The 22,149-nt window shown below is 43.3% G+C and overlaps 1 protein-coding gene across 1 annotated transcript in view; it reads left to right on the forward strand.

Moving 5' to 3' along the window:
* The window catches only part of si:ch211-267e7.3 (ADAMTS-like protein 2), a 104,855-nt gene that overhangs the window by 17,700 nt on the left and 65,006 nt on the right, over positions 1-22,149 (forward strand). The window contains 1 exon segment of the mRNA XM_060943512.1: positions 13,137-13,268. Coding sequence (XP_060799495.1) covers positions 13,137-13,268 — 132 coding nt within the window.

Consider the following 22,149-nt stretch of genomic DNA (forward strand, 5'->3'; position numbering starts at 1 on the left):
GGGAGCTGGTGTCGACTGCCACCTGGCTGCATGGATCATCGACTACCTCATTAATAGACCACAGTATGTGAGGCTCCGCGACTGTGCGTCTGATGTGGTAGTCTGCAGCACAGGGGCTCCACAGGGTACAGTGCTCTCTCCTTTCCTCTTTACACTTTACACATCTGACTTCAGCTACAACACAGACAGCTGCCACCTCCAGAAGTTCTCAGATGATACAGCCATCGTTGGACGTGTGTCAGAGGGGGACAATCTGGAGTACAGAGAGGTCATCACCAACTTTGTCGCCTGGTGCGAACTGAACCACCTGCGCGTCAGTGCCAGCAAGACAAAGGAGGTGGTCATCGATTTCAGAAAGACAGTTCCTCAAATTGCACCAGTGAACATCCAGGGTTTGGATATTGAGATTGTGGAGGAGTACAAATACCTGGGTGTTCACCTCAACAACAAACTGGACTGGACTAACAACACAGATGTCCTGTACAAGAAGGGCCAAAGTCGTCTCCACCTCTTGAGAAGACTGAGGTCTTTTGGTGTGTGCAGGACACTGCTTAGGACTTTTTATGACTCTGTGGTAATATCAGTGATTTTCTACGCTGTGGTCTGCTGGGGCTGTGGAAGTTCAGAGAGGGACAGGAAGAAACTTAATAAACTGGTCAGAAGGGCTGGCTCAGTCTTGGACTGTCCTCTGGACTCCATTGAGGTGGTGGGTGAGAGGAGGATGTTAGCCAAGCTGACCTCAATCATGGATAACCCCTCTCACCCCCTACATGAGGCTGTGGGGGCTTTAAGCAGCTCTTTTAGTAGTAGACTGCTACACCCACGGTGTAAGAAGGAGAGATACCGCAGGTCATTCATACCAGCTGCTGTCAGACTGTATAACACCCACAACTTGTAACGTAGCAACAATAACCTATTTGTCGTTATATTTGCACTACTTCACCACTACTACCTCTGCCATCTCTCATCGATGCAATTATTATGTGCAATAATATAGGCCTTAAACTATTTTTATGCATACTTATATTTATATTTACACTACCGTTCAAAAGTTTGGGGTCACCCAGACAATTTTTTGTTTTTCATGAAAAGTCACACTTTTATTTACCACCATAAGTTGTAAAATGAATAGAAAATATAGTCAAGACATTTTTCTGGCCATTTTGAGCATTTAATCGACCCCACAAATGTGATGCTCCAGAAACTCAATCTGCTCAAAGGAAGGTCAGTTTTATAGCTTCTCTAAAGAGCTCAACTGTTTTCAGCTGTGCTAACATGATTGTACAAGGGTTTTCTAATCATCCATTAGCCTTCTGAGGCAATGAGCAACACATTGTACCATTAGAACATTGGAGTGATAATTGCTGGAAATGGGCCTCTATACACCTATGTAGATATTGCACCAAAAACCAGACATTTGCAGCTAGAATAGTCATTTAGCACATTAGCAATGTATAGAGTGGATTTCTGATTAGTTTAAAGTGATCTTCATTGAAAAGAACAGTGCTTTTCTTTCAAAAATAAGGACATTTCAAAGTGACCCCAAACTTTTGAACGGTAGTGTGTGTGTGTGTGTATATATATATATATATATATATATATATATATATATATATATATAATATATATATATATAAAATGTGTGTGTGTGTGTATATATACAGAGTCTACCTGTAATGTGCAATTTTTCCGAGCCTCTCAATAAGGCAATTTTTCGATACTTTTTCACGGTAGATAATGCAAATAGCCCTCTGTATTTAATCCTTCGTTTGTCTAATTTTTATTTCAGTTTTATTTGTTATCTGTTTGACATTTTCTTGCTACTGTAACACGTGAATTTCCCCGATGTGGGATGAATAAAGTGAATCTAAGGTGGTGGAAGAGCTGTACTGGCAGGGGTGCTAATATAAAGCCGTGCATTATCCATATAATAGTGAACGCTGAGGCCGTGATGTTTTGTGAGATGACCAAGAGGAAGCATGTAAACTTTAAAAAGGAGTGGACCAGGAACAAAGCCTTGAGGTACACCTTGAGGAAAAGGAACAGTAAAAGATTTGTAATTTCCGTTTGTAATATAATAAAATGTTACAGATCTGTGAGATATGCAGTAAAGCAAGAAAGAGCTGTACCAGTAATTCCAGTAGTGTGCAAGAAGTGTGTTGTGTGACACTGTGTCAAAAGCAGCGCTTAAATCATATGGAGCAATTGCTTTGTGTTCTTGTATAATAATCTGCATTTGTAGCACATTTTTTAACGTAAAAGATTACAAGTCTCATCAACATTTATGATAAGCCACAACCAGAACAATCTATAATCATTCATATAGGAATTATAAACCTACACGGAAATGTACAAATCATGAAAAGTTTTTTTTTTTTAACAAAGTAAAAGACTCACAAAATATAAATAGGCCCAGTTAAAGGATTCTTCCACATTTCTCGCTAATTTTGGTGTTGGCTAATTAAGACCTACCAGCCAACTCCACCTTATCATCAGCGAGGGTGAAGGACATGTGCTTCCTCTGAGACATGTGAAATCAGTCAGCCATATCTTTGGGTCGCAGGATGACATAACCATTCTGAGGAAAGTGCTGTCTGCTCTCTTCTACATACATGAGCTCACAGATGCCCATGATTGGCTAGTGTCACTGTGATCAACAAGGCATTAGAGAGCCAGAGAGAGAAAGTACAACATCCCTTGCACCCTGAACATGCCAATATTGCTCTATTAGACTCCTGGTCATGGCTGTGGTGTGATTGGGATTAGAACAATCTCTGAATGATAAGGTGAATGTACTGTTAAAGAGTTAATTAAAGTACATTTCTAATTTGTATTTGAAAACACCTTAATGTTTCAGGAACGCTATTTTAGAATTTAGGATTGATGTAAGGAAAACATTTTCCACTGATCCATAGAAGTAACAGTGCAGCTGCCTCAGCTGGACAAGGTGCTCAGAACAGGGTATAGTGCTGGAGGAGCTCAGCAAGATAGGCTCTTGGTTAAACCTTTGAGAATTTTAAACATCGTAGTGTTTGTGGTCAATTCTCTGAACTTCTCACCCGTATACCCTGCCTTAAACAAATACAGTTCCAAAGCTTTAATGTCCATCCCAATGCCACCATCCTTGATCAGTGCCATCGTGTTCATCATCTCATAGATTGCTGATGAGCCAAGGCAAGTTGGTTACTGGCCGCTAACATAGCATCGTATAACGCTGCATTCTGGAACTTGGCGTCAAACTTATACTGAACTCCTTTGTTGAGTTTCTCTTTGATATGACACTGAACTTTTTTATCATCGGGTTCTAAAATATAAACCTGTTAAATGGCATTGTTACTGCACTAGAAATTACTGCCTGTAACATTAGAGCTGCATGCTACCATTAACTTTTTACAAGAATAATGAAACTGGAGCACCCACCAACAAATTAGCACCAGAGTATCAAAAATATTTCAGTATAAACATATATTTAAAGTAGTTCAGGAGAGACCTTTCCTTTATTGTAGTTGTAGTGGTTGAATTAATCAAGACTGAACTGAAGAAGCCTTTAAGCTGGGTTGCAAAATGCAATGCATCTTTAAGATTATACTACAAGTCCTGTTGCATTTTTGGAGAACCCCTGCTTTAAAAGCCTGCCGCACGCACGTACGCACGCATGCACGTATATCTGCAGAGAGGACCATTCTTAGGATATAAACATCCAAAGGCTATTGAGACACAAAACATATGGGCATGCAAATTCTTGTTTGGACATGCATTAAGGTCCTGAGGCAGAAGGGGGACGAGGGGGGTTGTATGTATGAAGGGTGTCTTTTTTTTTTTCTGTTCTGCGTGATTCATAGACTGGGGCAGATGTGTCCTTGTGTTTTGTAATACATTACATGCAAGTTCTTTGTTTATTATCTTGCAAATGCAATATTTGAGAGACAAACAGACACTGAGAAACAGTAGGGAAGTGAACAGACACAAAGGGAGAGAAAGATAGAGGGAGAGTAACAGAATGAGAGGCAAACAAAGGAGAGAAATAAATATATCTAATGGAGGCTTTAAGGTCTTTCTCATGGGCCAACAGTTGCCTTCTTGGCACTTTTCCCCAATACAGAACTGGTGCTGAAGTTGTTGCCTAATCTCTAGTCCTTCTGAATTTTTGAATATGCATAAAACATTTTTACTTCAATGCTGAATGAGCACTGCTTCATTCTTACTCATTATAAGCATAAATAACGTGCTATTTTTAAAATAAAAATAAATAGCATGTTTGTGATGGGTGCTAATATGAATGCATGCGAGTGTAATTGTTACAGGTCAAAAAATTTCAACCGAGGTGATTTTTTTTTTTTTTGACCTAGGTTAAATTTTTTGACCTAGTTCATAATTTCCAACCTAGGTAAAATTTTGGATTATGTAAGATTCATAAAAGGGATTTTCCATCACTTCTTATGTCTCTCTTTCTTCCATTCACATCCTCTCTGTCTACACTTACCTAGTATTTCCTCTTGTCTGTCCATCTACCTATTCCTATCTACCTAATTAGCATTTTTTAAAAGCATCTTTTTTTCATACTTAACCAGGATTCAAACTCAGAACCTTCTGGTTCTTCACCAGACACCTTAAAGGAACAGTCCACCGTACTTCCATAATGAAATATGTTCTTCTCTGAATTGAGACGAGCTGATCCGTACCTCTCCGAGCTTTGCGCGACCTCCCAGTCAGTCAGACGCAGTCCGACGCGCTGTCACTCCTGTTAGCAATGTAGCTAGGCTCAGCATGGCCAATGGTATTTTTTGGGGCTGTAGTTAGATGCGACCAAACTCTTCCGCGTTTTTCCTGTTTACATAGGTTTATATGACCAGCGATATGAAACAAGTTCAGTTACACAAATTGAAATGTAGCGATTTTCTATGCTATGGAAAGTCTGCACTATAATGACAGGCGTACTAACGCCTTCTGCGCGCTTCGGCAGCGCATTGATACCTTCACTCGGAGTTGTACCATTTTTTTTTAGACAAGGCGGACGGACCAGGGCATTCGCCCGCCTGGCCGTGCCCGACGAGGAGCGCTCTCGGCCGGCTTGGGAGGCAGACGGCAGCCCCTCCTGGAAGTGTGGTTTTACCATGAGCCTCGTGCAGAAAAATGACAAAGTCCCAATTTTACCATGGGGCTCGAGTTGTACCATTTTTTTAGACAGGGCGGACGGACCAGGGCATTCGCCCGCCTGGCCGTGCCCGAAGAGGAGTGAAGGTATCAATGCGCTGTCGAAGCGCGCAGAAGGTGTTAGTACGCCTGTCATTATAGTGCGGACTTTCCATAGCATAGAAAATCGCCACGTTTCAATTTGTGTAACTGAACTTTGTTTCATATCACTGGTCATATAAACCTATGTAAACAGGAAAAACGCGGAAGAGTTTGGTCGCATCTAACTACAGCCCCAAAAAATACCGTTGGCCATACTGAGCCTAGCTACATTGCTAACAGGAGTGACAGCGCGTCTGACTGCGTCTGACTGACTGGGAGGTCGCGCAAAGCTCGGAGAGGTACGGAGCAGCTCGTCTCAATTCAGAGAAGAACATATTTCATTATGGAAGTACGGTGGACTGTTCCTTTAACCACTAGACCAGCAATGATTGCAATGGAAGGAAAGATATCTATTTTGAATTTATTAATGAGTCCAGTCTTATTACGTTATCAGGTAGTTCAAAATACAAACTCTTCCCAAATCCTAAACCTAACCCTAGATACAGTAAATCTCCTTAATACAAATAGCAAATTATGACCTGGGTTAAAAATTCTAATCTAGGTTGAAAAATTCCACCTGATCGATGATTCTGACCTGTAATAGAATCTATCTAATCCTTTTCCATGTTTAATTGCTACATTAATGACAGATTTTTCCTATTTCTGAATGAAAATAACCACATAATGTGCTTATAATAATGCATACCTCGCTATTTTTCTGAGTAAAAGGAACAAACATAATAAGAATTAAAGGAGAACTGAAGGCAAATTTTTTATCATCAAAATTCTATTTATCTCATTTTATTAAATATAGGAATGCATGTTTGATAGCTATTTTGTCGCTGCTATAGCAAGTTATGAGTGTTTGAAATACGCTATGTAATATATCAGTCCATATGTCAAAGCAATGGCTGTAAATGAGATTCGCTGAGACCTGTGCGAGACATCGTAGGACGGAAGTAAAACGTACAGCGGAAATCAAAGTGACCAACATCTGCCAACGTTGTCAAAAGACGCGCGCGCCCTCTTTCGAATGCTGATGTAAACAAAACTTCCTGCTTGATTGTTTTGATAGCAAACAGGAAAGTTTGAAAAAAGTAGGCAGTAATCGTCATTTAAAGTTGTTTTTGTGCAATATTTTGTTTAGAAAATAGTTTTCTAAACAAAAACTGACACCTGGCTGACACTTGACGTTTCGAAGTCTCGCACAAGTCTCGTGAAGATCGTGCGGATAAGCGACGCCTGCCGTGGACCATCTCACCTCATCTCATTATCTCTAGCCACTTTATCCTGTTCTACAGGGTCGCAGGCAAGCTGGAGCCTATCCCAGCTGACTACGGGCGAAAGGCGGGGTACACCCTGGACAAGTCGCCAGGTCATCACAGGGCTCGCTGTGGACCAAATGAACTAAATTCAACATGGCTAAAAACCAAATAGGCCAATAAGTATAATATTTTAATTGCAATTTGTTGCCAATATGAGTCACGATATAAGGTTCCTAAAACCGAAAACGTAATTGAATAACACGTTAATTAAGAAATAAAGCAAGTTTAAAAATGACTTCAGTTCTCCTTTAACACATTTAACTGCTCAGCTGTTGCTTTCTTATCATGAGGATGTTCTTTGCCTCATCCTTTATCTTTCCTTGTACAACATATCTGTCAGTCTTGGTTATGTACAGAACTGGACCACTCTCCCACACTTTGCATTCAGAGCTGCTGTTCAATCAGCGCTATACCAGACCTTTCCCATCATTCAAGAGAGATTTGCTCAGCGTCATGCCCGAGTGTCACTAAAGTGCAGGTTCAGGCATTAGGAAGAGTGATTATCTCTCCGTCGAGACGACAGACGGGAGTCAGTAGAATTTGCCTGCAGCCATTGGTCCTTTCATGTGTCGGAGACATTCGGAGCCTCTGAAGAGAGAGAGATGGAGTGAACTCTTCGGTTGACTCTTTCTCGGTCTGTCCAGGTCATTATTCATCTGCTTCACTCGATCCTGCTTGTCTGTCCTTTATCAGTTCTGTTTTCAATTTGAGCTCAAAGCTTCCAGCTCCCGCCATCTCTCTCTCTCTCTCTCTCTCTCTCTCGTACTTATTTACTGTGTCCCTCTTGTTCTGTGTAAAGAGGGGAAAAAAAACATATGATGATGATTATAGATTGTTGGAGCACGCAACCAACATGGAAATGTTAAGGCAATTAATTAGGAAAGGGTTACGTGTCCGTGGAAGCCAGAGTTAAAATCCCAGGAAGGCAGAAGCAGCATTCAAGCAAGATAAGGCTTAGTGAAATTCCCAGGACAGCTTTTTTTGAGGCTCATGCAAACAGAAGTTTGAAATTTTTTAACATATTGAAAGGACAATAAGATGCAAAGCCTGAAGTCATTGAAGAAAAATAAACTGGGGTGATTGTAAAATTAGGGAGCCATTGATCATTCATGCTGAGGACACAATTCTTTGATAAATTAATAGCAAAGCACATCTGTCCATCCATCCGCCCGTTTGTCCTTCCAGCCACCCGCCTGCATGCATGGACACGGGGAAAGCGGAGCCAATCCCAGCTGACTTTGGTCAAGAGATACCCTGGGCAGGTCACTAATCTATCACAGGGCGAACATGAAGATAAACAACCATTCACACTTATTCACATCTATGGGCAATTTTAGGAGATAGTTGACTTAATCTGCATGTCTTGAGACTGTCGGGGAAACTGGAGCACCCGGAGGAAACCCACACCTGCACGGGGTGAACATGCAAACTCTATACAGAAAGGCCCCAGTCATCCACAAGGTTCGAACCCGGAACCTTCTTGCTGCGAGTGCTAGCATAGTTCAGTGTATTGTTATGTACAGTTTCTGTAAATTTATAGTCGTACAGTGCGTGTTGGTGATTTAGTAGAGACAGTGTAAGCAGAGAAAACACACTGACGATAAATTCAACTGATAATTCTACCAAATGCACTGATTTTTAATGACAAATTCTGAGTAACTGGGCTCTCATGGGGCGGCACGGTGGTGTAGTGGTTAGCGCTGTCGCCTCACAGCAAGAAGGTCCGGGTTCGAGCCCCGTGGCCGGCGAGGGCCTTTCTGTGCGGAGTTTGCATGTTCTCCCCGTGTCCGCGTGGGTTTCCTCCGGGTGCTCCGGTTTCCCCCACAGTCCAAAGACATGCAGGTTAGGTTAACTGGTGACTCTAAATTGAGCGTAGGTGTGAATGTGAGTGTGAATGGTTGTCTGTGTCTATGTGTCAGCCCTGTGATGACCTGGCGACTTGTCCAGGGTGTACCCCGCCTTTCGCCCGTAGTCAGCTGGGATAGGCTCCAGCTTGCCTGCGACCCTGTAGAACAGGATAAAGCGGCTAGAGATAATGAGATGAGATGAGATGGGCTCTCATGGCAAAAAAGGCTACAAGTCTGATAGATGCAATGCCACGATGTTGTTGTAGAAGTGTGTCTTATAATGCCCTTGTTTTTGAGTGGAAAAATGCCCATGATCATGAACACACACACACACACACACACACACACCCAGAGTACTCTTTCTCACTTTGTATGTTCACTCTATAGATTCTCATTTCGTGTTTGTTGCATTGCTGTGGAGCGGCTCTCAGCTCTTCTGGGTGTCTAAATCCACAGAACTCACCTGAGGCCACCTTTTTAAGCCCTGTTTCCTAGAAGCCAGCTGGTAATTGTTGAGATTTGCCCCGGGGTGTCGTAGAACAAGTGCAGCAGGAGTGTGTTTGCCTCTACATGGCTCTGGTGTTTGTCTCCCACAGCTTTACTGAGCTCTGAAGGAGAGGTGTTGTTTTGAAACCCTGTGATTGCGTTTACATTTCAGCCATCCTCCTCTCACTTGTGTGTGTGTGTGTGTGTGTGTGTGTGTGTGTGTGTTGCGTGGATCAGCATGAGCTACAGTATAACCAAGGAATGAAATCACACTTCAGTGTCAGTAACGGATATGCATTTGGCGTTTGAGTTCTGTATAAATATAACGTCAAACATGATGTTCTATTAGTTTGGTTCGAAGGTGAACCAAATCCTGAAATCCAGTTATTTTGCTAAGATAATACTGAAAATATTTTATTAATCGAGGGCGGCACGGTGGTGTAGTGGTTAGCGCTGTCGCCTCACAGCAAGAAGGTCCTGGGTTCGAGCCCCGTGGCCGGCGAGGGCCTTTCTGTGCGGAGTTTGCATGTTCTCCCCGTGTCCACGTGGGTTTCCTCCGGGTGCTCCGGTTTCCCCCACAGTCCAAAGACATGCAGGTTAGGTTAACTGGTGACTCTAAATTGACCGTAGGTGTGAATGTGAGTGCGAATGGTTGTCTGTGTCTATGTGTCAGCCCTGTGATGACCTGGCGACTTGTCCAGGGTGTACCCCGCCTTTCGCCCATAGTCAGCTGGGATAGGCTCCAGCTTGCCTGCGACCCTGTAGAAGGATAAAGCGGCTACAGATAATGAGATGAGATGAGATTTTATTAATCATTGTAATATAATAGAAATGATCCTTATCATTACAGCCGCATAATTTTCTTTCGAGGCTGTTTGGTGCCTTTCTGTGTCTGGTATTTTCTGAGGTTTTCAGTTTGTCGGTGTCTGCGGAAGGTTTGCACTGTGTATCGGGAAACGTTTACTTGAAAGATTGATTTCGTAACTTTTTTGAACTTTTTTTTTCCTCAGAGCTTGTTTAAAGCCGAGTGCTTGCATGACTCATTTCTACCTTGTCCCCTGTTATGATTTTTTAAACCTGAATTTTAAGATGTACGGTAGCACATTCCTAAAGAGCTCACACGGGTTTCTCCTGCCATTCATTCACACACATTCACTACACACTGACTACCAGTCACAGTGGAGGTGTGTGAGCAATTTGGACATTGTATTCTGGGAAAACCTTGACAATTCTGCCCATCCGAAATGCTTTGAATGCATCAGAAACCTGTTCTAAGTCAGGATTTATTATAGTTATATTAGGGATGTAAAAAAAAAATCTTTGTATACGTGTATAGTAGAGTAAAGCCTGAGTTACTTGCACTATGTAGTACAGCAGCATGTGACATGGTCATTTATGAGCAATTTATAAACAAATGTGTGGAAAATGCTTATACATCCTGTGTAAGTGGACTTCAGTGGCAAATGCATTTGTGTGCATCCCAGTAAAATACTGCTTGAAGTTTGAAAATCACTCAAACGTCACCTATAAATGTAGGCTGATAGTGTCCCGGGTTTTAACCCTTTGATGCAAAACATATGCACACCCCTTCTAATGCACAACATGGGTCAAAAATGGCCCGCATTCATTTTCCAGGTTATTTCATGATGACTGAGTTTTTCTTTGCTCTGTCTTTTGAAATCAATTTATTTTATGATTGAATATTCCAAGTAGGGGCGGCACGGTGGTGTAGTGGTTAGCACTGTCGCCTCACAGCAAGAAGGTCCGGGTTCGAGCCCCGTGGCCGACAAGGGCCTTTCTGTGTGGAGTTTGCATGTTCTCCCCGTGTCCGCGTGGGTTTCCTCCGGGTGCTCCGGTTTCCCCCACAGTCCAAAGACATGCAGGTTAGGTTAACTGGTGACTCTAAATTGACCGTAGGTGTGAATGTGAGTGTGAATGGTTGTCTGTGTCTATGTGTCAGCCCTGTGATGACCTGGCGACTTGTCCAGGGTGTACCCCGCCTTTCGCCCGTAGTCAGCTGGGATAGGCTCCAGCTTGCCTGCGACCCTGTAGAACAGGATAAAGCGGCTAGAGATGATGAGATGAGATGAGATATTCCAAGTATTCTTTAAATATCTTGTTTTTAATTACCACAAATCATTAATTAAATTTTTTCTTTCCTACTTTATGAACAACAATACTTTTTATATTACTACACATGGGTCATCCAAGTGTGATTTAAAATTAAATGTCTTAATACTATAATAATAATTTGTTTCAAGTAATTACTTTAGCAGTGAATGGGGCCAGTTATTTATTTATTAACTATGTAGTTAGCTAAGCCAACTACAATAAAATTAGCTAACTAAGGTGGTGTTTACATTAGACCGTATCCGTCTCGTTTTCGTCGCGGATGCACTGTCCGTGCACATTAAAACGCCGGGAAACGACTCCACAGGCGGAACAACTTGAATCCGCCAGGGCCCACGTATTCAACCCAGTTCGTATCTGATCCGGTGCTGTGTAAACATTGAGGAACGAGGAAACGCAGTGCTGAGCTCTAGCTGACGTCGTCATTGGACAACGTCACTGTGACATCCACCTTCCTGATTCGCTGGCGTTGGGATCACACACACACAGCGGCTCAGTCCCGAATCACTGCTCGTGCGCTTCACTCGCGCGCTCTGTGAGCTGCGCAGGGCCGGAGTGCGCACCCTCCAGAGGGCACTCGCTGTTCAGGGCGGAGTGATTTGGAGCGCAGGAGGAAGCGCTGAGCCGCACTGGGGTTTATTTACACATTTCAACTTATTTACCTCCTTCAGGCGCTTAAACTCAGTGAGAACATGAACATCACAGCCAGGTGTGTTTATCTGCTGGAGAAGGTGTTTGCTTGCCATCCTTCCACTTGCAAGTGGTGAGTGACTTGCGCATGCCCGATATGCACTGGGATCATGTGACGTGCCGTCTAATTAGTCATGTGATTAGCGTATCCGTGTATTGGCGTTGCTGTGTGTACGCGAATCGTGTATTGGCGTTACTGTGTGCACGCGAATCGTTTTAAAAACGTTAATCTGATGATCCGCTGATACGGTCTAATGTAAACACCACCTAAAGTAGAATATGTCAGCAGCTCGGTAGCTAATAGTAATTACTTGTAACTTTCTGACAAGTAATCTACTCACTCTCAAGGTAACCTAAACATAATCAATTTTTTTCTAAGGTAATGTTAGAACAATTGAAAAACATTACTTGCATGTATTAGATGGGCAAAGGGCGCCGTGCTGAGCTGTGAAATGTCTGACAAGCACAATTCACAGTTCCCACCAAACGCTGTAGTAAATGCATGCGGGTCGTTTCTGACCCATGTGTGTAAACTTGATGTAGAATTACAAAAGCTGTGCTTGTTCATAACTTAAGAAAGGAAAAATAAAAATGATGATTTGTGCTAAACAAAAACAAGATATTTACTGCATATTTGGAAAAGTAAATGACAAAATGAATTTATTTCAAAAGTATATCATAGAAACACTCAGCCATACATGAAATAACCTGGAAAATGAATGCAGGTCGTTTTTGACCCATGTTGTGCATTAGAAGGGTAGTCATACAAAAAGGGTTTTTATTCAAAAAGTAAGAAAGGAAAAAATAAAATAAGGATGTATGATGATCAAAAACAAGTTAATTGAGGAATACCTTGAATACTCATCTCATCTCATTATCTCTAGCCGCTTTATCCTGTTCTACAGGGTCGCAGGCAAGCTGGAGCCTATCCCAGCTGACTACGGGCGAGAGGCGGGGTACACCCTGGACAAGTCGCCAGGTCATCACAGAGCTGACACATAGACACAGACAACCATTCACACTCACATTCACACCTACGGTCAATTTAGAGTCCCCAGTTAACCTAACCTACATGTCTTTGGACTGTGGGGGAAACCGGAGCACCCGGAGGAAACCCACGCGGACACGGGGAGAACATGCAAACTCCACACAGAAAGGCCCTCGCCAGCCCCGGGGCTCGAACCCAGGACCTTCTTGCTGTGAGGCGACAGCGCTAACCACTACACCACCGTGCCGCCACCTTGAATACTGAATGATGGAATTAATTTATTGCAAAGTTGTAGAAGATAAAAACTCAGCCGGGTCACTTTTGACCCATGTTTTGCATCAAAGGGTTAAGATTGAAAATGCGACCTGTCTCTCTTATTCTCCTTCCCTGTCTCTCTGTCCCTCCCTCTCTCTCTGTATCCCTGGGCCAGGACAGCAGGGAGGGGACGGAGGAGCTCCACCCGGATGAAGTGGCTCAGTGGTGGGGTGAATGGAGCAGCTGGTCGACCTGTAGCTGGACGTGTGGTGGAGGCGTTCGCTCACAGGAGCGCCACTGTCTGCAGCAGAGGTTAGACATCCAGCAAAGCACATGAACACTGGACCTGCATTTCAGTTTGCTTGTTTCCTCTTGGTTACATCTCAGACAGTTTTTGGACAATTTGAACATACTTGAATATTGTGAAATGGATACCACACAGTTCTGCATGAGGAGGGAGAGTTAATGAAGGCGTTTTGACCACTAATGCTAAGACGAGGCTTAAACCTTGAAAAAAAGGACCGTCTGATCTAACCTCCCCTTAGACTGGGCTTACTAATTAGCTGTGCAAGGCTTGTTACTCCTTCATCAGTATGACCCTTTTGTGAACCCATGCCTTACCCTGGCTAGCATCACCCACCACAGCCTGTAGGGTACAGCTCCATTTCATTTTGGATTAAATGGCCCTGAAAGCTCACTGCAATTACATTTTGTTAAGCCCAGGCTTCATAACTGTTGCAGTCTGCTTTCATTTCCAGAGCTTGTCTGCAGTTTACCACACGCTATACTTGTTAAAGTTGGAAAACAACACTTATGAAAATGATTCTGACATTTATTGAAGATGCAGACTTGTGTGTAACAGTTAATGATCCTAAACTGAGCGTAAATGAGTAGAGACTCGTGCCCTCCCCCCGAAAAAGCTAAGTACGTATCAAATATGAGAAATGTAAAACAAATCTGTCCTCCAACACTAATTATGCCGTCCGTTTTTTATTTCTATTTATCATTAGGCAGTCTTGTCAATCCAAGTGGAGGCAGAATTCAGTTCAGTCAGTTGGAACATTGTGTAGATTGTGTTTGAATAAATACATTATGAAGTGATGTTAGAAGTGCTGCTACAACATACGCAATATATACAGCTCCTTCCCTTTTAGAACAGTGTGTGAGCAGTGCAGCACAGAGACATGTTTGTAATGATATGTGACTCACTCAGAGTTCACTTATTGATTATTAGTGTGAGAAATAACCAGTTGACTTGCAGAACTTAGAACAAATACAACCCGAGTTTCTAAAAAAATTGGGATACTGTGTAAAACATAAGGGGTGGCACGGTGGTGTCGTGGTTAGCGCTGTCGCCTCACAGCAAGAAGGTCCTGGGTTCGAGCCCAGCAGCTGGTGAGGGCCTTTCTGTGTGGAGTTTGCATGTTCTCCCCGTGTCCACGTGGGTTTCCTCCGGGTGCTCCGGTTTCCCCCACAGTCCAAAGACATGCAGGTTAGGTTAACTGGTGGCTCTAAATTGACCGTAGGTGTGAATGTGAGTGTGAATGGTTGTTTGTCTCTATGTGTCAACCCTGTGATGACCTGGCGACTTGTCCAGGGTGTACCCCGCCTTTCGCCCATAGTCAGCTGGGATAGGCTCCAGCTTGCCTGCGACCCTGTAGAACAGGATAAGCGGTTACGGATAATGGATGGATGGAAACCATATATTTAATTGAAAATAGTACAAAGACAACATATCAAATGTAGAAACTGAGCAATTTTATTGTTTCTTGAAAAATATATGCTCATTTTGAATTTGATGTCAGCAATACGTTTCAGAAAAGTATGTTTCTGCACATATTAAAACCGCATGGGTCTGTAGTAAAAGAGTTCCGGTGCTAAACTGGCCTGCCTGCAGTCCAGACCTGTCTCCCATTTAAAACATTTGGTGCATTATGAAGCACAAAATATGACAAAGGAGACCCCGAACTGTTGAGCAACTGAAATTGTATATCAGGCAAGAATGGGACAACATTTCTCTTTCAAAACTACAGCAATTGGTCTCCTCAGTTCCCAAACGTTTGCAGAGTGTTGTTAAAAGCAGAGGTGATGTAACATGGTGGTAAACATGCCCCGTCCCAACTTTTCTGAAACGTGTTACTGACATCAAATTCAAAATGAGCGCATATTTTTCAAAAAACAATAAAATTTCTCAGTTTCAACATTTAATATGTTGTCTTTGTACTATTTTCAATGAAATATAGGGTTTCCATGATTTGCAAATGATCGCATTCTGTTTATATTTATGTTTAACACAGTGTCCCAACTTTTTTGGAATTGGGATTGTAGTTATCTCATTATCTCTAGCCGCTTTATCCTGTTCTGCAGGGTCGCAGGCAAGCTGGAGCCTATCCCAGCTGACTACGGGCGAGAGGCGGGGTACACCCTGGACAAGTCACCAGGTCATCACAGGGCTGACACATAGAGACAAACAACCATTCACACTCACATTCACACCTACGGTCAATTTAGAGTCACCAGTTAACCTAACCGCATGTCTTTGGACTGTGGGGGAAACCGGAGCACCCGGAGGAAACCCCCGCGGACACGGGGAGAACATGCAAACTCCGCACAGAAAGGCCCTCGCCGGCCGCAGGGCTCGAACCCGGACCTTCTTGCTGTGAGGCGACAGTGCTAACCACTACACCACCGTGCTCCCGGGATTGTAGTTATGAGAGAGAAATTTGTATAGCAAGAAAACACTCAAGTCAAGGATTTTTTAACAATATTAGTGTACATTTAAGTGCTCTGCATTTTAAATGCCAACAATCAAAACCCTACAATCATTTAAAACCATGAAAAGAATAATAATTAATCTTCAGTAACTAGTTAATTTGGATGGATTTCGATGGAGTATGGAGTTTACACTTTACGTACTGTGCATTCATGTAAAAAAACGCAGCAGGATGGGTGGATGTGTGTCACAGCTGGCGTGGATTTAAACATGGTTAAAATACAAGCCTGAGCGCAACCATAAGACACTTCATAAAAGCTATAGGAGTAAATTGGCCCTTTAGTACTGTCTAATGTGTTGTTTGTTCTGTACATACAATTAAATGTGTATTTAGTTAATATTTGGGTGAAGTAGCCTATTTCCATCCGCTGAAGTGGAGTCATACATATTGAACATTAGACCATCAAATGCAGTTACAAGGAATGGGACAGAACTAATAATGCTGTGCTTTTCAGGAAAAGAAGACGATGTTTTCCTATGTTTTATCTCACATTTGGTCATTTCGAGTTTCCAGTTTCTTCTCTGTCAATCACAGAGACACAAACCAGCAGTTGGCATTTTCCTGTGCGAGTGGGTTCAGCTGCTCCGTGACGTAGCTTAAACAGAAATTTGAAAAGATGTGGCAAAAGGCTTCACGTGTCTGAGAAGAAGAACATGCTAACCCTCAACCTCCATGAATGGTAACTGTTGTGATAGGGTACTAGTGAGTGGGAATTGAGAAATGACCAAATGTGGGATAAGACAAAGGAAAATATTCTCTTCTTTTCCCGACAAGCACAGCATTATAAGCAAAGCTGAACATACTTTCTTCCTCAACAACTAGTTGGTGTTGCTCTGCAAAAGCACGGAAGCATCGTTAGGAGGTGTGGCCCAAAGTTTAAGGATGGAAATGTACCTTAGAAGTTATTCAGATGATAATATACAACAGTTCAAGTTTAATTGATTTCATACAAACTTGTTTGGCCCTTTTAGGCAACAATATGATGTGACTGTATGATGATGGTATACCTGATATTAAACTGGCAGGTATAAGGTTTTCCTTGAACTTCAGACACCAAAAATGTCTTTGCTGGCCATAAAAGACCATGCATTATTTGCAAGAAGGGAGAGATTTCTTCTCTTATAACCCCCAGGATGAGAGAAATGGTATGTCTATGGGTCATTAATTAACCAAATCACCGGCCCACATGACACCAGCAATTCTGTCCAGACAAACATACTTATAAAATGCCTTTTAGAGCAAACGGGCGACCGCTTTAGGAAGATTCCTCTGCCGATAAGGGCTCATGTTGAGCTAGGCCAGCTGGCCCCCATTAGCACTCCCCTGTGTGAGAGTGAAGGAGTGAGTGAGTGTGTGTGTGTGTGTACATGCTGGGGAGGGGGATCTCAGTGGTGAAATAGAAAGATGAGGAGGAGGCCCATCTGGAGTGGGCTGAAAGGGGTGAACAAGCCTGGGAAAGTTGCACATGTGTAAGCCAGGTAGTCTCTCATGAGAGGAACAGCGTAGTGTGTATCAGATAAAGAGTGTCTGATGCAAAATGGCATGGAGGCTAGCAAATAAGTTAAGGACGGCTTTAGTTCTGGAGGGAAATATAAAAATGACTTAATACTACATATTGCAAAATAACGTGTAACATTATTGCGGAATATTGTGTTCAATTCCAAAAAAAAAAAAAAGACCCCCGTCATGAATATCTGCACATGCCTGAAAAAACGCTTTCAGTACCCTAAATCAAATCTTCATTCATAATCAGCAGTGCAACTACACCACGCATGTGAGTTTAATTAAAATTGCTATCAGAGTTACAGATGTGTGACAAGTTAAAGGAAAACAAAACCAGCATAAAGTGTGTTAGTAAAGTGCTGGGCCACTACAAGAACAGCTTTAACGTGTATGGGCATACTGTAGTTTCTACAAGTCACAAGAACTGTACTAGATGGATAGGAACCATTCTTCTAAAACAGGTCTGTAGGTTGAATTGGGATTAATTAAATTATAAATTATGTAATAATTGATAATTAAATTAATCAATTTATAAATAAAGATCAGTCTCATAAAATCTTAAATTATTAATCTTAATACTCACCGTGAATGGTTACATTCAAGATTAATGGTAGCTCTGTATTAGATGGGAAACCCAGTTGTATACAAAAGCTAAATTCTGAAGGAAAAAGGAGTTCTAAATAGTTGACCTTGTGAATAAACAACAGGAACAAGTAAAATGCAATTCAATTTTATTAGCTTTTATTTGTCTACTACTCACTAATAATAATAAACTCAAAATACATTCAATGTCAGCAAAGGTAATAACAAGACAAAACAATGGAACAATTACACCTGGACTATAAAGTTGAGGGAAAGAGAGAGAGAAAGAGATAGAAGAAGAGAATCCCTTGTGTGTGCGTGGAGGCGTGTGTGTATGTGTGTGTGTGACCTAGCTTGTCGTTAGCTAAAACAAAGGAATGTTAGCTAAAACAAAGGAATGTTAGCTAAATAGAACAAAGGATTAGCTCTGTGGCTAATGTGTGCTTTGTGTAGGTATCTGTGGGCAGATGCTAATGACTAGCCACTCTGGCAATGCTTAAACAAAATGGCGGTCAGTGCCTAGGTGTCGTATCACAGGTAACTCAATGAGGGAGGTAACAAAATGGCGTCGGAAAAATATGGCGCCGGCAGGCCTAGTCGAGAACACAAGCCTACGAGCTAGCGTATCACCCTGAGGTAGCTAGCAATAAGTTGCTAAGGAGAATCTGACCACGCTACAGCTGGATCCAAACACTGCACTTAACAATTTCCAACAGACTATCTAGGCAAAGAACTCAACGCGAGAGAGAGAGAGAGAGAGAGAGAGAGTGTATGTGTGTGTATAATAGGTGTTGGATGGAGAGAGCTAGGCCTTGTAGCGGTCTAGCCTCGGAGCTTAAAATAACAAACTTGTCGCTGCGCTGCTAATCAGATAGGGAAGCTAGCAATGGAGTTAAGGAAAGATATCATGCAAGATACCCTGTCTAACAAGTTCAAAGAAAAAAACAGAACCAAAACAAACAATAAAAACAAACAAACAATAAAAACAAACACCTTCCGTGTCTGAGCGGGTATGCTAAATAGCTCAAAGCTTAAACATGACCCTAACAACCATCTGAATAAGCTACAAATTAAAAATTTGCCCAAGTGCCTACTCAATGCGATGGAAGTTCTTTCTCCGATGTCCGCGCTGAGGGTCGCAGTCCGAGGAGAGGAGGTTAGCGGCGCGTTGCGTCCAACCGCGGCTAACGAAGCAGGGAGATGAAGGCCTAGCTGGCCCACGGTGCTTCAGGAGAAACCTCCGGTGATGCGTCGACGAGGAAAGGCTGAGAGGAGCTAAGCTGTCCGCTAATGCCTCTTAGCGTGGAAAACTACTTAACTGTAGTTAAACTTTGCAAAGGTTTAGAATCAAAACCACTATATCGCTGAAACTTAGCGGGTCGTTCAAAAGTTCGGCCGAAACTAATTTGAACAGGCTGTTCTCAGACAATAGCGGTTAGTCTCAACACTGTAGGCGAGCGTGCCTACAGTCCGTCCGACCACTCCAGTAGTCAGAACATGAGAGAGCGAATCGAGGCGCTCTCGATACAGTTAAAGCAGTTCCACTTCACGTCACATCCGGGTGGAGCGCGCAAGGAAATTGTGGGATCGTTATAGGGGGCGCTGGCGAGTTACCAACATTCCCCCCTTGGCCATAGGCGCTGAAAGGAGTGATACCCTATGGGCACATGGTGTTTAGTCTGCGACCCACGGTCCCTAGTAATCCACAATGAGGTAGTTCCACAATGAGGTAGTTCCACAATGAGGTAGTTCCAAGGGTCCTTTCTGTGAAAAGTCTTTCAGACACAGTTCAACAGTTCAATTCATTTCATACAGTCCATAAGATGCATAGGCACTTGGGCATGAAAGCATAGGCACTTGGACATGAAAACAATTACACTATGGCTACTTAACTACCTTCTACATACAATATTTCACACAGCAAACAAAAATAATCAAAACTCCATAAAGGAAAATGGAAAAGAGGGGTTAGTTAGCGTGTTAGCAAGCCTACTCTTCAAGAAAGTTAGTGGAGGCCTTAGGCCTGATGGAGAATCGGACAATGCCACGATCTAATTTCTCAGGTGCGTAGATCGTTTTGTCCAGTTTGCGGTGTAGTGTCAGTATGTACCTATGTAGAGTGATGGCTATGAAGACTGTGATAACCCAACCGCTAGCTAGAAATCCCAGCGCAATTCGGCTTATTAAAGATCCTTGATCGGACGAAGGGTTTGCGCGGTTATTCAAGAAAGTGGTAGCGATGCCAGTGGGCTTAAGATCGAATTGCACGGTTTTGGTCCCTTCCAGCAGTAGTTGTGCTTGGAGGGTGGAGTTTATCTCAAGTTCGTGACCTGGGAAGGCATCGGGCATTTCTATCTCGGTCTCATACTGGTCAGCGCTAAGGTGATGGAGGGTGATGTCACCCACGTGAACAGTGGCTCCTAGTGGGACACTTAGGAGAGAGGTTTCGTTAGGGATCTTCATTCTAGTGGCAGTGTTATGTTGATCATATGATACCAGAATCTCAGTTTGGGGAGTGTTGATTAGCCACCGATTACCAGCTCTTTCTACTCTAGTTCCTATTCCTTCATCTTTAATAGACAATTTGCCTGCACACTTCTGCTCGGGGACTTTTGTCAATCCACAGAGACGGTCTGTGGTGTCTCGGATAAAGGGATTGCTGGGGCAGACCCAGTGGATATCTTTGGTAGAGGTGCACATGTCTAAGTTAGGGACGAGGTAGATAGAGGGGTTGTCATCGTGATAGGCTATGGTGGAAGGTGTCTGCAACCGTACGTGTACGTCGTTGTTCCAGAAACCTACATTAAGGACAGATTTGATTCTGTATATGTTTTGCCGTTCAATAACGGGGAGATTGAGGATGAAGCCTATTTCTAGGTTTTGAGGGTTCACAAAAATGGGGATAGCACTGCCAAGACTATAAGCCAGATGAATCTGTGATGAGTAAACGTTAGTCGTGGTAGTAGATCGGAGTATGCTGTCAACCATGCTGAGGGGTATCAAATATGGTGGGATTTTACCTCCACTCAGGGTGCTGAGAGAGCTACTTACTTCTCTCATCAGGTCCTGCATTAGGTCTCGGATTACTCGGACGTACTTGACTTCGCTTCTCATGATTGCTGCTAGCCTGTCTACGGCATGTACTGTGTTCTTGATTAATGTAGAATGCATGTTAACGGTTAGTATGGTTCCCTGCAGGGTTTTGCCTAGGCCCTGCAGCTCCTCCTGTTGAGTTAGTAGTCTACCCTGGATTTCTGGCATTTCTTCCTTAAGAATGTTCATTTCTCGTTTGACCGCGGTTAGGCTAACGGTGTTAACGGCAGAGAGGCCCATTGAGAACAGAGAGCCAATGGCGGATGCAGCAGTAAGTAGTCCTCCGAGGAACCGTTTAGGGCGTGTTTTGCCGCTGAGTTCCTCCTCAGTGACTATGAACTTCTGTAACTGTTCGAGCATGTGAACTGTGGTACGCTTGGCGTGTTCGATGTTGGACCCAATCTCGGAGTCAGGCCCGGTTTCGAGGTTTGTTTGTGTGGGCGATCTAAAATGCTTACGGTACACGTCCCAAGGATCGAGGCGGGTGTACACGCGCTGGGTATGGACGCGGCAATTGGTGAGGAGCAGTCCTGGGGCATCTTGGAGAACGATGCCACTCGGCGGACCTGGTTCCACTATGTTACCGGCCAATGTGGTCTGCAGGACTAGGAAGATGCCGAGGATCCAGAGAGGGACCATTCTGCAACATACAGGAGTTTGTTATTCCGATTTGAGTGGTAACGAGGGTGGTTACTTATAGATGCACGCTTATGGATTGAGAGGCATGCAACTAAGTTGGGCAGGCTATAACTTATTGTTTGTCCACCCCCCTATGGAGTGTGGACTGCTCAAAAAGCTTTATTTGGTTGCTATGGACCCATCTATACGAAGGCGCCTGGCTGGGCTTCGAAGTTTTGATGCGGTAGGCGACGGGGGACAGTTTACCGACGATTTCGAAAGGGCCGGACCAACGGGGTAAGAATTTTCTGGCAACTCCTACCGGTTTGGTGAAATTGAAGTATAGGACTCTGTCGCCTACTTCGTACTCACGGTGTGTCGCCTTTCTGTCGTAGTAAGCTTTCTGTCCTTTCGCACTCTTTTCGAGGTGTTCCTGGGCCCACGCAAACGTGGCCTGCAAGTGGCGTTGCAAGTCGGTGACGTACTGGTGTGCGGTGTACGCAGTGGCAACGCTTAAGTCCTCTGGTCGGTAGAGGAGGTGTAAGGGAAGAACCATTTCACGGCCAGTCATCATTTCGAACGGGGTGACTCCGGTGGTGCGGTGAGGAGTGGACCGAATGGCC

The sequence above is a fragment of the Neoarius graeffei genome, chromosome 17 (assembly GCF_027579695.1).
Source record: "Neoarius graeffei isolate fNeoGra1 chromosome 17, fNeoGra1.pri, whole genome shotgun sequence".
In the NCBI taxonomy this organism is placed as follows: Eukaryota; Metazoa; Chordata; class Actinopteri; order Siluriformes; family Ariidae; genus Neoarius; species Neoarius graeffei.